At 55.2% G+C, this 16,801-nt stretch overlaps 2 protein-coding genes across 7 annotated transcripts in view; both read left to right on the forward strand.

Moving 5' to 3' along the window:
- UBE2L3 (ubiquitin conjugating enzyme E2 L3) overlaps positions 1 to 4,795 on the forward strand; it is a 76,076-nt gene extending 71,281 nt beyond the window's left edge. For 4 of the 6 annotated variants that reach the window (XM_042963120.1, XM_042963119.1, XM_042963121.1 and 1 more), the window contains 4 exons: positions 460 to 602; positions 1,424 to 1,981; positions 2,092 to 2,703; positions 3,839 to 4,795. In XM_042963120.1, the coding sequence (XP_042819054.1) occupies positions 460 to 602; positions 1,424 to 1,981; positions 2,092 to 2,703; positions 3,839 to 4,612 (2,087 nt within the window). In that variant the 3' untranslated portion in view covers positions 4,613 to 4,795. Of the gene's footprint in view, positions 1 to 10; positions 130 to 158; positions 345 to 459; positions 603 to 1,423; positions 1,982 to 2,091; positions 2,704 to 3,838 lie in introns of those variants that run through there. The other 2 variants (XM_042963122.1, XM_042963123.1) reach the window with 2 other exon arrangements.
- A 4,552-nt stretch (positions 4,796 to 9,347) lies between these two features.
- Positions 9,348 to 11,392, forward strand: SDF2L1 (stromal cell derived factor 2 like 1). The gene is made up of 3 exons (XM_007091092.2): positions 9,348 to 9,604; positions 10,002 to 10,198; positions 10,989 to 11,392. The coding sequence occupies exons 1-3, from the start codon at positions 9,385 to 9,387 to the stop codon at positions 11,268 to 11,270; spliced, it is 699 nt and encodes a 232-aa protein (XP_007091154.2). The 5' UTR covers positions 9,348 to 9,384; the 3' UTR covers positions 11,271 to 11,392.
- The last annotated feature ends 5,409 nt before the right edge of the window (positions 11,393 to 16,801 follow it).

A 16,801-nucleotide genomic window follows, 5' to 3' on the forward strand; every position in this document is an offset into this window, starting at 1 on the left:
CGAACCAATCAGGACGTAGCATGTAAATGAGCAAGCCCTGCTGACATGGGCCAACTCCAGAGCTCTGTGTCGCCTCCCTGGAGTGGGCCCAGGCTATATTGACTGGCACTGAGCGAGGCACGGACTCTGGTGAGCGGGTCAGCTCTGAACCAGGGGCAGACAACAGGGCTTCCGGGGTCTAGGAGGAGGGAGGGTCGGAAACATCCAGGCCCAGAGATGGTCAGAGACAGTATGCGGACATCCTTGGGGACCTCAGCCCCGACGACTCTGGACACGGACGGACCGTGTGCAGACACCCAGGGAATTCCGAGCAGAGGAAGGGCCCGACATGTGAAGGACGTGGGGTAAGGGGAGCGAGGAACCTGCGGATCCGGGGATTGCTGACACAGTGGCTGACAGACGAAGGGAGAGTCGGACTCATTGAGGCCTAGGGAGACCCTCACACCATCTCCCCGCCAGGCGCAGAGAGGAATCCGTGGCTGTGCTTCGGAACCAGAGAGAGAGGAGGCAGACAGCAATTCACCCTCACCATGACCAGTTGCCGCCATCACTCAGGATACTTGGCAGACGATGAGGCCGGCCACACCACTTACGTGGCCCGGGTAAGTGTGTCTGGCAGGACCCTGACTTTAAGACCCCCAAAATGTTCCCCGCCAGCTCCAGCACCCCAGACCACAGCCCCCCTTTCTCAGTGCCTGTTGACCTCCTCTCTGGGCCTGGTAGTGACATCCTTATCACCTTGACCACTCCTCTCACCCCCTGCTGGGCCCTAGTCACCCTCAAACTTCATTCACTGTGTCCCCTGACCTCCAGCAGCTGGGGAGGAGCTTGGTAGACTGGTACTCCAGAGTGGAAGCATGGAGTCTACTCAGGGCCCAAGGCTCAAAGTTTCAGAAACAGCCATGGGGAGCCGAGGGTTCAGGACTACAGGTGGTCTGTGCAGTGGAGACAGGACTGGTCTGCTCTAAGGACAGGTGAGGAACCCAAGTAGGGCTCAAAGGGGTTTGTGATTGCCCATTTCTGTCCTGCCCTGTGTGAGGGCAGAAGTGGGCTTTCTGACTCTCTAGCCACATGTTATATATGTGAAATGTATGTGTCAGGGAAGCGTTAGGATGACCTGAAATCAAGCCTCACTTTGCAGAAGAGGAAATTGGACCTCAAGAGGGGCCATCATGCCTATGGTGTCACAACCTGCAGTGGCAGAGCCAGGGTCCAGACCTAGAAACTTCCTGACTCTAAAACATAGTTCCTGACAATAAATTTTATAAAAAACAAAACACACACACACACACACACACACAGTGCCTTCCACTGCCCACTCCCACCCAGCTCCTGGTGCCCTAGGAGGACCTCCAGGAAACCCCCTACTCCTTGTGGAGCATCCATGCCCTATATGACATGATGCCTGTCTGCTCTGGTGCAGCTGCCTAAGAAGCCACTGTTCCTGGAAATGGGACAAGTCTCCAAGCTGGGCCACATGCCACACCCACCATCGAGGTACACTCTCACAGACAGTTCAGGGCTCCGTGGCCACCAACAAAACCCAAGGGACCCTCGGCCCTTCGGTAACTTCCTGGATTTCCTTGTCAAAGGCCAGGTGCTGGACAGCCTACAGACGGTGGTGGAGGAGGCCACTGAGCGCATGACCACCATGAAGACAGAGGCTGGGGTGCCACTGGTGGAGGTGCAGGACCCAATAGAGATACCAAGGGGTAGGCGGCGGGTACGTGCCCAGCCTAGCCTCAGTACCATGCACCGGCACCGTGTCCGGCCCAGCCTCTGCACTGGATGTCCCAACAACTACCCATCCTGCTCTAGCTCCATGTCTGACTCCCATAACAGCCTCACAGCTGGCTGGCTGGGATCCCACAGCCAGGACAGTGACCTGGGCACCCATGGCATGGGCTCACTGCCACCCATGAGGGACAAACTTTTGCTGGAGAAGAACCTCAAACGGCTGCTGAAGCTGGAGAACAGAGGGGTGAGATCCAGGGCCATGGCACAGGGTAGGCGGGATGGACCCCAGTCCAGAACCCAGGGCTAGGGTTAGGCCTGGCTTGGCTGCCCCTGAAAGTCCCCCTCTCTCTGCAGAAAGGCCTGGATCAGTCCTGCTTCCAGAGGGATTCCCTGCTGTGGGATTCACTGGACAGCCATGCCAGCAGCCAGTGGACCCAGGAGCCGCCTCTGTCCTGGTTCTCAGGCCAGCTGGGCTCAAGCTCAGGCACACCTCAAACATCAGAGCTGGGCCCTGGAGAACAGGAACTGATCTGCCTCAAGCAAGAGTTTAATAAGGAGATCAAGTCATTGTTGAGCCAGCCAGCATCCTTTGACCTGCCTGGCTACTGTTCATTCCGTGAGCCCCATCGGACTCTGGACTTTCTGGCTGAGCACCAGCTCTTCCCTGCCCTGCAGAGTGTGGTCAGCCAGGCTGTGGACAAGCTCCGTGGTGCCCGCCGCCATGATGGCTGCCCTCTCTTCCCATCAGAATGGGAGCCCGCAACAGAGCCCAACTCTGACTCCATGCCAGGCTCCAAGCTAGCCACACCCACTGATGAGGAGGAGCCCTATGATATGCTACCCACCAGAAACTCCAGCCCCAAGATGGCTCGCAGAAAGAGCACCAAGAGCAGAGGACAGGCCAAGCCCAAGGAAGGTGGTTCCCCCATGTCCAGTGCCCAAGTGGCCACCAGACTCAGGCTCAAGGTAACACCCACAGAAGAACCCAAGGTCCCCTCACCCCACCGCAGACAGGAGGTGCCTGGCCAGGACCCTGAAATACAGACACCATCCATACCTACTTCAGGGTCCCTGAGCTTCAGCCAGAAGGCCCAGCCCTGGTGGAGCCTGCACCTCACCCTGCCTGCCCCTGGGATCGTGGTTGAAGGGCCCTCCAGCCAGACCCAGCCCACCACCCAGGGCACAGTTCCTCTCATCTCCCTCTCCCCTCACGTCTCCCACCACCTCCCCGTGTTCTCACCACTTGCCTCCTCAGTAAGAAGCTTCTCCCCATCTGCTTCACTGTATCCAGAGGTGACCTCAAGGGTGGGACAAGGGGGTTTAGGGAAGGGTTCCTTCAGCAACCACCCTTAGCCACCATCACAGGTATCTTGCCCTGCACTGTGGAAACCACCTGAGCCGGGGACGAACTGATTGGAAGCAGAAATCCTGGCCTGGTTACTGTCAGGTGTTGTTGAAGATGAATAAAGCCAAGATTTTATTCTGGGTCTTTTTGTAATGTTTGCCTGTGAATCTGAGGGGCCCTTCTATGTGGGGAGGGTCCTGTCCCTTGTAGACAGCAGCTTAAGCCCAGAGTGGGGCCCCACATCCTAGGCCCAGCTACCTGTGCTCCCACTAACCTAGGATCCTCCAGTGTGTTTGCTGAGAGGGAGTTGCTCAGAAAGAGTACAGAGAAGACATAGGTGGCTTCACCCTGGTAGACCCCCAGCACAGCCCCTGACCTTCATCTCACCCATCAAGGCCGAGGCAGGCTTCCTTCCTCTGAACCTTGGTCTGGGGGACAATCTACCAGAGCCCAGGTTATCCACGCTCCAGTTTGGGTGGCACTGTGACTGACATCACCAGCCTGGCCCCAGGCCTGACCGGTTTGGTCAAGTGTGGGAACAGTGTGGTAAGTGTGAGGGTGTGGCCCACATGCAGGACCAGGGCTCAGCTGCTGATTGAGACAGGATAGCAGATGTGGCAAGGCCATAACACTAGTGCAACAAGCGTGGCATCTGTGTGGGTGATGTGGATGGAGGGTGCTCGGGTGTGAGGGGCATCCTGAGGCATCAGGAATGGCATGACGTGTCTCCTTTTCCCTCCCCGGCTATTGCACTAGAGCCCCAGTTACAAGTTCATGAAGAAGAAGCCACTGCCCTCCATCTCATCCAAGTCCACCATATCCCACCTCTCCAACCCCTTGTACCAGGAGCTCATCAACTACTTGGTGGAGCAGGTCGTGTCCTTGCTCATCTGCAAGTACAAATTCGAGAAGAACCTTTCCAAGCAGCTAGGCTTCATCTCCTTCCCTGTCACCGAGACGCTCGTGGACCTCCTCCTGGGCTTCAAGAAAGTGAAGGGCTCCCAAATCTGCCTGTCCTCAAAGATCAACTGGAACTGCCTGTTGCGCAAGCTGGAGGAGGCAGAGTGGGCCCGACAGCTGTCTAGACAAGCGTCCCAGCACGACTCCCACCGCGGCACCGCCCACCGCAGCACTGCCCACCAGGGGGCGCCCCGGAGCAACACGGAGTCCCCCTCCACGCTGCCTGAGCTGTCCACCCAAAAGAATCAGGAGGACACAGAGCCCACTCTCCACAGTGAGTTGCTGGACCCTCAGCTCCTCCCAACTCAGGAGGATACTACATTCAAGGAGAAGGAGCCCAAGAGCCAGGAGGAGCCCAGGCCCTTCATGTTCACTGGCACAGACAGGGGCTCCCATCTGTGTCAGGAAGTTGTAGACATGGACAGTCAAGGTGATGAGGAGGAAGAGGACGAGGACAAGAATGATGACTTCTTTGGGGACAAGGGCAAACCCCAGAGCTCTCCCGAGTCTCAAGTGGAGCCCGATGTCAGCAGTGACTCCAGAGATGTGGGCCACAGTCATGCTCTGTGAGGCCTATGAGTTGCACCCAGTGCTTGATTCCCTGCTCATCCTCTTGCTCCAATGGAGTGCTGCAGCCCCCCCCCCCCCCGGCCCTTGCCCTGAGCAGAGGTCAGGGTGGTCTGAATGCCCACGAGGAGCTCTGCTGGCTTATCAGGAAAGCCAGAGGGAGAAATAAAGTCTGTGTTGATGGAGCACAGTTTTGTTGTCTGGAGATTTCAGCCCCACTTCCGTATGACTGAGCACCTGCGCCTGAAGTAACACCTCCCGCAGGCCTGGCCACAGCCAGCCTTCATGACAGCTGGCCATACCCTGACCCCCCGCCCCCCTCACCTCACATGCATGCTTGAACACAAGTGTCTGCTTATGGTTCTTCTCTGCCCCAGTGTGCACCTTCCTGACTCTTCAAGCCTCTTAGGATTCATGGTGCATTTTCCTAATGGCTCCTGAGCATTGTGGTTCCTGCTTCCAGAGAGCTCCTCCTCTGCCAGGGCAGCAACCTGCTACCTTTGCTGTGCCACACCCTCATGTTCCTATTGGGGAACCATGCATCCTCCCTTTCCTGATATTCCCATGCCTACCTGTCTTCCTAATTTGTATTTCCCAGCTCCCAGCTCCTGAATCTGGAGGATCCAAACTATGGATCGATCACATGGGGGCTCATGGGGGCTCACGGTCTGTCACATGGGGTCACATGGGGGCTCACGGTCTGTCAAGCTGTGGATTGGCTGCTCCAGGCTGGCCATGTGACTACCCTTTCAGTAGTGCCCCTGGCCAGACAGCTTTCTCTGGAAGGGTCTGTGGGCATGGCTGGTGCTGTGATTGGCAGGTCTCATCTCCAAGGTTCTTCTGGGGCTTCTGGCCATCCTGTGCTACCAGCTCAGAACCTGTCTTCTCTCTGCCTTCCCAGGGCAGCCATTTTGTTCCACTGTTCAGGCATCTTCACCTAGGGAACCGCTCAACCTCTTTCCCCTCCACCCTGTCAAAAGAACATGTGAAGATGCTCCACTCTGACTCGCTGTGTGGGCTGCTGTTTCAGGGATATGGGGGAGGTGTGAGCCACCTGCTCACACAGATCACACAGGTCCCACCTGGGCGTATAGAGCCCAAGTCTGCTCAACCAAGCCTGACCACGCTCAGCACTCCATGTGTGAAGACACAGCCACTGCAGAGCTTCTCTGGAGCCAGTCAGGGAGGAGCTTCCATACCACACCCATGCCCTGTGGTTCAAGGAGAAAGACCTGCTCTGCTGCCAGTCAGAGCAACCGGGGTCCTAAGTTGGTGGATCAGGGACCCATTTTTCCAGAGATCTCTTGTGGCAAGGATCTTTTAGGGCATATGCTCAACTCATAAGGCCCATTCCCTGAGGCCACCACAGTGTCAGGCCACAACATTTTTGTACCTTTTTGCCATATCACTTGGCCACAGTTGACTAGCCCTCTTGACACATCCCTATTCTAAGCTAGGCCAGTCAGGTGTTTGCCCTAGGAGCTTGCAATTGGGGTGGACTGAGAGATTTTTATTTTTTAAGTTTATTTATTTTTAGTAATCTCTACACCTAACCTGGGGCTCGAACTCACAACCCCGAGATCAAGAGTCACATGCTCTTCCAATTGAGCCAGCCAGGCATGCTGGCATAGACTGGGAAATTCTGGTGCAGTTTGCACTGAGTGCTAAAAACAAGGGTGGACAGTGTGGAGCATCTCCCCCCGACCCACCCCCCTCTGGAGAGGCAAGAAATCCTGTCTGTAGGACAGAACCGGGAGGGGAGCCCTAGGGCTCTCAGAGATAGCAGCTGGCATGAAACCTGCCAGCTTTCCAGGTCTCTCTGCCAAGTCCTCAAGGGAAAAAGAACATACACCCACCCTGGCCTCAGAGGCACATGTCTAGGGAATGTCCCTGGAGTGGGAGCAGCCCCTTTGGGAACCACTGGTACACTGTGCTAAAGACATCTGACTTTAGCTCCTGTATCTGTATCAGGTATCTGTTGCTATGTAACCACTCCAAGGCTTAAGTGGCTTCAAACAAAGTCATCATTTTTCCTGATGCTGGTGGTTGGCAGGCTCAGCTGGCAGTGGTGGAGATAGTTTCTTGTGTGGCTGCTTTTAGCTGGGGACATGGCTGAGACCAGAACATCCCACATGGCCTCTCCCCCTCTAGGATCTCCCCAAGGCCCCTAACCATTCATTCAGTCCTCTGGCCTGCACTTCCTTACAGCACGGTGCAGCAGCTGGCTTCCTAGAGAGACAAATCGAGAACCACTGGTCCTCTTGCAGCTTTGCTCAGAAGCCCCAAAACAGCATTTCTGTGCCATTCTCTTGGTCAAAGCGAATGGCAATGCCTGCCCAGATTCAAGGGGAGGGAAAATGGAGTCCATGTGTTAATGAGAGAAGCAGCTTACGCTTACAGGGATGGAAGGAACTGTTAGTAGCCATATTTGGAGACCAGCTACTACCCCTCCTCCCCATCCATAGCTGATTTCACCTTGAGCAGTCCCTGGAACCAAGTGAAGCAGATCAGATTTTTTTCTGAACCTGAAGACAAACTGTGGCTGGAAAGCAGAAGTCTGTGGAGACACCATAGTCAGCCCTGAGCATCTGCCAGCTGCGGAAGGCGGTATGCAGTGGGGAGCAGGGAAAGAGAACAGCTCCAGCCATGAAGCTCTGAGAAAGTTGATGGAGAGCCATGTTGGTTTCTCCTATTCCAGTTCTTGGGTCTCTGCTGTACTTGGAATTCTGTCTTTGCCTGTCGGGGAGATTGCTTGCTGTGTCCTAACCACCCTCTGGTCTTACCTGCAGTGGGAAGCTGTTGGCAGCTTTCAGCAGGTGCCTGGCATGATCTGATATATGCTTTTTTTTTTTTTTTTTTTTTTTCAGATTTTATTTTTAAGTAATCTCTACACCCAACCTGGGGCTCAAACTCACAACCCTGAGATCAAGTGTCACACACTCCACCTACTGAGCCAGCCAGGCGCCCCTGATTTTTTATTTTTATTATTTTTAAGTAGGCTCCATGTCCAACTGGGGCTTGAACTCATGACCCTGAGATCAAGAGTCACATGCTCTACTGCTGAGCCAGCCAGGTGCCCTCTGATATATGCTTTTTAAGGTATAAAAAGGTATATATTCTCCCTGTTGGAGAATGACTTGGAGGGGCTGGAGCGATGGAAAGACAGAAATCTGTTAAGAGGCAGTGGTCAATATCTGGAGGGGGGATGGGGTGGCTTGGATTAGGGTGGTGATAAGGAATGCAGGAGAGATGCTTCACAATCTGTTTTAGAGTTAGAGCCACCAATATGTGTTGGATGAGATGCTAGGTATGCGGTAAAGAGAGCAACTGAAGATAAGTCCCAAACGGTGGGGGGGGTGGGGGTGGCGGGAGGGGATGGAGGTACCATTACTGAGACTCCCTCTAGGGAGAGGGAGCAGTTTGAAAGAAGAGACCAAGAATTCTGCTTTAGAGATAATAAGTCTGAGATGCTTGTTGGTATCCAAGAGGATATTTTCATTGCTTCCCAGATTACACTCTAGCCCCTCCACCCTGGAGTGGAGGCCCCTCAAGGGCAGGGTCTGCCAATGCCAGGGCATACCTTTAGCAACTTAGACACCCTAAACCCTGAAAGAATCAAGTGTCTTATACCATATGTAATTCAAAATAGAAACAATATTAAACATGAAAACCCCCAAATAACATGTTTCTATAATTAAAATGGCTCTATTCTGGACTTTCTGAACGCAAAATTCTGAATGATTTAATTAAATATAAACTTTTATCCCTGCTTTGTTGCACCCCAAGTGCATGGGTAGTCAGCCCATTGAGCAATGCAGCCCAGAGCCAGTTCCCCAGTGGCCCCTAGCTCAGGGAGTTAAGTCAAGATAAGAATGTTCCACAAATGAATAAATAGTCATATAAGTTTTCCCCCTTGAAGACAGCTGACAGCCCTCTGAGAAGGCAGTGAGACTGGGACCCACTCGTGTCAGAAACCTGGGACACATGGTTACCTACACTTATTTCCCAAAGTCACTTGGTTGGCCAGGGCTCTTATTTCCTAAGAAACCTTGGGGTCTCCTGGTGAGAGAACCTATCATCTTCAATACCACAGATCTCTGCTGCCCTCTGCTGCCCGATAGTCGAATGACCATGTGATTCTGCCCTGGAAAAAGTGAGTGGTCAGAGGAATTAAAAACCCACAAAGTCCAGAGACTGAGGTGACCCATTGTCAGGAAGGCAATGACCGAGTAACTGGGGGATTAACTAATCCCGGGTTCCAGGGAATGAAGAGCCAAGTGATCCAATATCTGAGATACATCGACCTTGTAACCACAAAATCTAGTGGTCCGGCAACCTCAAGACGCTGAAGCTGAGGACAAAGAGTCCGAGAGGAAAGATCGTGATTGAAGCCCGAAGATCCAAGATCAAAGGGCTTTGTGAACACGTACCCGCAGGGTCTTGGATTTCCAGCCTGGTGTCCAGGGTCTCAGCGGCCGCTGGGGGGGGGGGGGGGGGCGCCCTCACCTACAGCACGACTCCCCAGCTTCTCTCCTACCACTTGGCGCCGCACCAGCCTTCCCTAGGCATCATTCATTGGTGGGTCCTCGGAAGCGTGGACCAATCAAAACCCTCCTCGTGTCTCCAGCCCCCTCCCCAGTTGCCTCTCTGGAAAGCTAGGGGCGAGTCCCTTCCATGCCGACCCAATGGCAGTGCAGGCGGAGAGCCGTGCTGGCTGGCGATTGGCTGCCTCCAGTGCCTCTGTCATTGGCCGATGGCGGAGACGGAAGCGTCCCATGGGCCCGAGCTGCCGGAGCTCGGCCGGGGCGATGTGGAGCGCGGGCCGCGGCCGAGCTGCCGGACCGGCGCTTGTAGGGCTGCTGCTGACTCTCTTGGTGCCAGGCAGCGGTGCCGCCAAGACCGGCGCGGGGCTCGTGACCTGCGGGTCGGTGCTGAAGCTGTTCAACACGCAGCACAGGGTGCGGCTGCACTCGCACGATATCAAATACGGATCCGGTGCGCAGAGGCCCGTGAATGGGGCATCGTCAGGGGGCGGAGCCCGGGGCTGGGAGTCTGAAGGCTGGGTGGTCGTGGGGAGTCTGCAGAGCCATTGGTCTGGGTGTCACCAGGGAGCCTCACTGGCCGCCTGAAGTTGCTGGGGGCCCAGGGGGACAAGGACCGGCGGTTTTAAGGGGGTCGTTGGGATATTGGGAGCGAGGAGGGTCGTCCAGGAGCTGCAGGCTAAGGGACTTGAGAGTTCAGCCAGAGACCAAGGGCCAGGGATTGGGGCTGGGAGTGAGCCCTTGGGGTCCCAGGGTTGAGGTTGTTGGGAAAGTTTATGGAGTCCGAGTCAAGTATAGGGAGTTCAGAGGTTGACCGCAACCTCGCGGTGGGGTGGGGTGTCGCCCCACAGGCAGCGGCCAACAGTCGGTGACTGGCGTGGAGGCGTCTGACGACGCCAATAGCTACTGGCGGATCCGTGGCGGCTCGGAGGGCGGGTGCCCGCGTGGGTCCCCGGTGCGCTGCGGGCAGGCGGTTCGGCTCACGCACGTGCTCACCGGTAAAAACCTACACACGCACCACTTTCCGTCGCCGCTGTCCAATAACCAGGTGAGTGGCCGGCCGGGAGAGGTTACTTGTGTTGCGGGGGGAGGGGGGGGTGCAGGGACAGAATCTAGACTCCTCTCAGTGACTCTGAGCCTGAGCACTACCTCTGCCGGCGACTGACAGGAAGAGAGATCAGGCTGGATAACTTATTCTCCTGGGGGTGAGTTGGACCCAGGAAGAGGATCCATAAGGTCTTTGGGGTGGGGAACATGAAAGCCAGCAGGGGATGAGGAACTCAGGCTGGGTCAGGAAGGATGAGTAGGAGTCCTCTAGGCCACAGAGGAGAGACTAGCGGCTTTGCAGGCCTGGGGAAGAGCTTGTGCTCCAATGGAGTTCACTGGAACTTGGGGAGGGAGAGGTAGAGGGGTGGAGTTGGGGTGGGAGGGGTTTGTGGGGTTAGGGACTGAGTGCTTAGGGGACTTGTCAGAAGAAAAAGTATGAAATTGAGTGAGGGGTTGTTGGACATCATGTTGAGTGAGTCTCAGAGAGGTTAGGAAGGGGAACATGGAGAGAGGAGGAGGCTTTAGCTATGCGGGGGCCTGTGATCACTGCGCAGACAGATGGGGTAGGGTGGATGTGTATTTGAAAAGCCCTTGCTGGGGAGAGCCTACTGGGTGCTGGGAGTGGCGGTTGTAGTGTCCCATTTTGCAGCTATGGAAGCTAAGCTCAGAAAGGTACAGGGAAGGACCCAAGGCCCAGTGTTCTGGGTGTGAGGTTGTTGCCAGACAAGTGACCACAGGGGACTCTGTGACTTCTGTGGTGAACACTGTCCATCTGCCCCCTGCACCCATAGGAGGTGAGCGCCTTTGGGGAAGACGGTGAGGGTGACGACCTGGACCTGTGGACGGTGCGCTGCTCAGGGCAGCACTGGGAGCGAGAGGCTGCCGTGCGCTTCCAGCACGTGGGCACCTCCGTGTTCCTGTCGGTTACCGGGGAGCAGTACGGGAGCCCCATCCGTGGGCAGCACGAAGTGCATGGTATGTCCAGTGCCAATACACACAATACGTGGAAGGCCATGGAAGGCATCTTCATCAAACCCAGTGTGGATTCCTCTGCAGGTCACGATGAACTCTGAGTGCCATGGATGGGTGGATGGAGGGCAGAAGGGTGGGGCATCTACAGGACCACTCTTGGTGGAGACTTTGGGTTTGTAGGGGTTTTCAAGTGCCTTTGTGATTAAAGAATGTTAGTCTGTGATTGTGTTTTGCTGTGAGCCTTGGGGTGGCCAGGAGGTACCCAGCTTCCCTGACTGGTTCACTATCTCTTCCTTAGTGCAAAACCCCTTGTCTCCAGCACGGAATGACAGCTAAACCTGTCCAAACCTTGATGCTCTTTCATGTACTCCAGCACTGCCCTGGGCCATCACAACACCCTTCTCTATCCTTAGATGCTCTAATAGCAAGTGACCCCAGTTTCCTAGCCCCTGAGCTTCATCAATCTTCTGTTAAGGGCTATGACCAGGGCCAGGGCCTCAGCAGGATGAACAGTAGGCCCACTGCCTGCCAGCTAGAATGAAGCACAAGTTCTCCAGCGCCCTCATCCCTTGAGGTGGGTCCCTGTTCTCCTGGCACGTCTCCTCTAGCATTTGTGGCAGTCTTGACATTTGTCTTCGATTCAGCACCAAGCCAAGACTGCCCATCTGTTGGAAATTAACATCACAAGTTCCCTCACTCTTGGTGCAAATGGCACCCCTCACACCCTAGCCTGCCTGGGTATGTGGGCATCTCTAGCCCCCATTACAACCTTCCAGGGTCCCAAGGAGATTACAGAACTTCAAAAGATATTGCAAGGGAAAGTAACCACAAAGAACTGCTACCTGCAGATATCTGAGAAGGCTTCCTGGAAGGACAGTCACAATTTGGGCAAGCAAAACATTGCAACTTAAAGGCAGGAACAATAAATAGGAGGGCCCTAATGAAGGGAACAGTTAGTTTTGCTGGTGTGTAGGTGACCTCTAGAGGTTATGGTGGAGACTACAGGCTTCCTGGATTTGCTAAACTTGGCCCAGGTGTGGCTGTTTATATAGGAGGGGAGGGGTTTAAGGGAGCTGCTGGGGGGTAGAGAGTGACACTTTTCCTGAATGAGAATACAAGAGCCCAAGGAGATGCTGGGAGTGGCAACTGGTTGGAAGAGGCTTGGAGGAATGTGGGCAGAGCACACTGCAGGTGAGAAATCTGTTGGCGTTATGGGGGTGGGAGAATAGCTCTAGCCAATTGTGAGACTTGAGGGGAGGTGGGTCACATGTAGGTGCTGAACCATTACTTCTCCACCCTCCCAACCCATGAGCTCCTGCTCTGGTCAAACACAGAGCTCCTGACCCCTCCACTGCCAAACCTCTCAAACACTGTCTACAAGTTTAACCTCCTCTCCCATCACCCACCTGACCTGTGACAGGATTGGAGTACAACTAGATTAATAGCAGAATCAAACAGTGCACAGCACATAGGAATCCTTGGGGAACCAAGGCTGAAGCTGTGGGAGCATATAAGATAGCTTCAGACAGAATGCAGGACAAGACCAAAAATTAAATTGCGGTAGCAGTAGAGCACTCATTTATTGAACACTGTCAGGTGCTGGGCCAAGGATTTACACAGCATCTCATTTGCTCCTGGCAACAACCCTGAAGCAGGCTCAATTATCATCTTAATTTTGCAGAGGAGGCAGCAAGTTGGTAAAGATTCAAACCCAGCTCTGCCTGCCTCAAAAACATTTACTCTCAGCCATTGGACTGAGAATAAAATGGGGGGGGCGGGGGCGGTATGGGAAGGGACAGAAGCAATGTAGCCTAAGCATCGCCCCGCCTACACACACACGCGCGCGCGCGCACACACACACACACACACACACATACACACATACACACACACACACACACACACACACACACACACACACACACACTGCAGCTGTGTGAGGGCCAATGTATATCCTTTTGGGTCATCAGCCTCGGTTAGGCACTTAATGAATGCTTATCTACAAAATGTACCCAGGTCGACACCCACTTCCCCATACCTCCCACAGATCCACAAGGCTCCCTGGGCTCCAGGACCGGATCTCTGAAGCTCAGACCTAACCGGCTTGCTTCAGGCAAACCCCGTTCTGGTCAAGCAGGACGATTAGGTGGGGTTTGGTGGGGAGGGGAGCTACCCAGCCGGGAAACCCAATGCAGCTGAATATCAAATCCGGGAGACACAGGGAGGGATGTGAGCACGCAAAACGAAGCAGCTCGGCTCCACAGCAGGCTAGACACAGGTTTCAGGGTTTCAGGATTCTTAGGATCGCAGCCCTCTTCCCAGCGAGCTCAGCTGCGCGGACGCCCCCCCCCCCGCCCCAGACTTCCAAGAGCTCTCGCGGGCGCTGCTCCTAAACTCGCGGAGACTGGAGCCGAGAAAAGGCGGGTAAAATTCCTTTTGATAAGTTATGAATGAGGAGAAAGTGTTTGTAGTACTCATTGTTAAAACCACCGAGCCTGGGACTTGGCCTGCGCCCGGCCAATGCAGGCCCGGAGGCTATTTTGAAATCGCTCCGGTTTTAGCCAATAGGCGTGCGGGAAGAGAAGCCCCGCGTTGGCTCCGGCCAATGAGCGCGGCGTTATGCTAAGAAGCCGGGGGCCGGGCCCCGCCGACTGTCAGCGGGTTAAAGATGGAGCCGGTGAGCAAGAGGGCGCCACGAGGTGCGGGGTCGCCCTGATGGGTACGAGGGGAGCGAACAACCGCTAAGACCTTTCTCCTGCTAACCTTCCGCGTCCTGACCTGGCCTGGTTCGAAAGGTGTGTCCCGCCGCGTGAGTAGCAGGGTCCGAGGTGGAGAGCACAGGCAGGGCGGCCCTACCCGGTGGGACTGTGCGGAGGGGCGCAGCCCGGATCCCTGGCGCCTTCTCCGCAGGGGACTCCAGCAGGGCGGGAAGCCCCCCCTCGTTCTTTTGCTTCGCTCTGGGCCTCCAGGCAGATAATCTTTAGGACTGAACACGGAGCGGAGTTGGGGACTAGGGGCCAGGGAAGGGGGCGTAAGCCGACAGGGGCGCGTGGATCGGAATGGGGCCACCCTCCTTCTCTTGCAGCCCTGGGTCGAGTGAGGGAGTAGGGTCGTCGGGGTGTACCCACCCTCGCTCCGTGCACGAGTGGGCTTCGGACTGCGGTGGAGCGCGGGCCCCTCTCCTTTGTGTGTTTACCCCCTCTCCCGTCCTCTCCCGCTCCTGGGTTGGAGCTACCCCTCAGTCTGGGGTTTCTCCCGCACCGCAGTGTGGAGAGTGCCTGGGGAAAGTACCAGACCTTCTGACTATCTCCAGGACAGCAGCCCTGTTGAAATCCTCTTCCCCTCCCTGTGGTCTTGAACAGGGATTCTAGCCCCACCCACCCACGGTTGAGCTTCCCGCTCTGCACTTACTGGGGACCATGCGGGTCTCCCCTGCTGGCCCCAGCTGCTCTGACGAGGTTGCACTACTGTGCTCTGAGAAGCAGTGCAATGATATTGTCAAAGCATCTGGGACCAGCCTTGGGGACCCCCCCCCCCCCTTCCCCACACCACAACCCTCCTCAGGCCAGGCCCCTTGGGCCTGCAGGCCCTCCCCTCCCCCCACCTCCCTCCCCAGCTCACTCCCTTCTCCATGGAAACTTGAGATCCTGGCCAGGCCCGGGCCTCTAGGGTCAGAGGGCACCCTTCCCCCAGGCCTCGGGGCCCCACCCCAGTGGGCCTGCATTCCAGATCTCAGATCCTCACCGACCACCACCAGGAGAGGCGCTGGCAGGCCTGCCTGACACTCTTTCCCTGTTGCACTACTGTGGGCCACTGGGAAGCAGTGCAATGATGAAAGGGCATCGGTCAGGCCCAACCCACCACCCACAGTGTCTGAGGGGAGGGAGTTTTGCTGCCTCGCTCCACTTCCTAGCAGGAGCAGGTGTGGAACTGGGCTGGACCCTCCATCAGAGGATTAGGTGAGTGCAGAACTGGGGGATCATCCCACAAATTCTCCTTCTGGGATATTGCTGGACAGGAGCAGGGGCAGAGGCCCTGGGATCAGAAAAACTCTGGTTTGAAGAGGATCTTTCCACACCAACTCCCTGGGTAAGACTGGGGACTCCAGGTTTGGTCAGGGCTTTGTGGAGAAATGAAGATTCACTGTATTGCATGAAGGGTATGCCAGGGTCTGGCTCAGACCCAGCTCAACCTTGACCATGTGCAGATGAACTGCACCCAGGCCTCCCTGAGGGCTTGGGGAGGGTCAGGCTCTGGAGAGAACATTGTCCTGGGATCTTAGGAGCAGCACTGTCTGGGCTGGGTGGGTGGACTTGGGATATGCAGACCACAGGTGATGCCCATCAACCATGTCAGCTTGTTTTCTTACAGGGAGGTGTGCTGCCCTGAGACTGCAGAGGGGACCAAGAGATGCCTGGCATGCCCATCCTAACAGCTACAATTAAAGGGACTGTCAAAGAGCCAGGCCCCAGGCATCCTTGTAGGGCCGGCTCCACCATCAGGACCTAACACAATGCAAAAGGCTTTTCTGTGCCCAGTGACAGTTATTCAAGCCTGTCTCCTTTAAGAGGAGGACCAGGTTTCCAGATGGGCCTTTGGGAATACCCCTCACTCCTGGCTGAGCACATCAAGATGCCAGCTTCACCCCACCCTGAGGGTAGAAGCCCGGGCATGCATGCTTGGAGGTGGCCATCCTTCTGTGTAGATTCTGTGCCCACTGCCTGGAGACTCTTATACATCTGTCTCTCGCCCTTGCTGGGGGATGTTTGTGAACTCAGGGTTCTGCTCAAATGTTCCGTCCTAGGGGAAGCCTTTCCTGGGCTCCACAACATCCAATATTCCTCCAGCAGAGCATGTTAGATTGAAATTTCTCCTTGTGGCTGAAGTCCTCATTAGACCCTGAGGGCAGGGACAATATCCCTTTTTATATCTCTCTTGGCAGTGCCTGGCACAGAGGAGGGGACTGATACAACTTAAAAAAATACAAATAAGTACATAAAGTGTAAAGTATTATTAGCAGAACATGGGGGAAGATTAATTAGGGGTCTACTCTACCCCTCAGAGGATGCTTCTGCTGTTTATAAAAAGGCACATACTACATATTTCAAAGTAAAGTCTCATTTTAAGTTACACAGGGTCAGGAAGCAGGATGAAGATTTGAACCCAGGTGTATCTAAGTCTATTTGTCCTCCTAGGCTAGAACATTTTTCCTCCTTGGTTGTTTCCATCTTGCTCTCTGACCTCAAAGCAGGAGGAAGTGAGGGCCCGATGTTGGGGACAGCAGAGCCTAGAGGGTTGGTGGCTTGGTGGTGGGAGGTGAAAATTGTCTAGACTTATCAGGTACACTCCATGGATTGTTGGGGGTGAAGGGCGGTGGAGGTAATAGGAAGGAAGCAATCCAGGGTGCACCCCCGTTAGTGGTTGGGGTGGATGGTGGTGTCATCGCTGACCAAGTAGGAGAGGAGAAAAGAAGCAGGTTTGGGGTTGGGAGAGAAGAACCTATATGCCAATCTTATGTGTGCATCATGAGATGCCCCCAAAACTTCCCCATCGGACACTTGGATGTGGTTCTAGAACTCAAGGAAGGTCTGAGCCTGAGATATAAGTTAGGGTGAGTTAAGTCAGCCCTGAG

Source organism: Panthera tigris, chromosome D3 (assembly GCF_018350195.1).
Source record: "Panthera tigris isolate Pti1 chromosome D3, P.tigris_Pti1_mat1.1, whole genome shotgun sequence".
Classification (NCBI taxonomy): domain Eukaryota; kingdom Metazoa; phylum Chordata; class Mammalia; order Carnivora; family Felidae; genus Panthera; species Panthera tigris.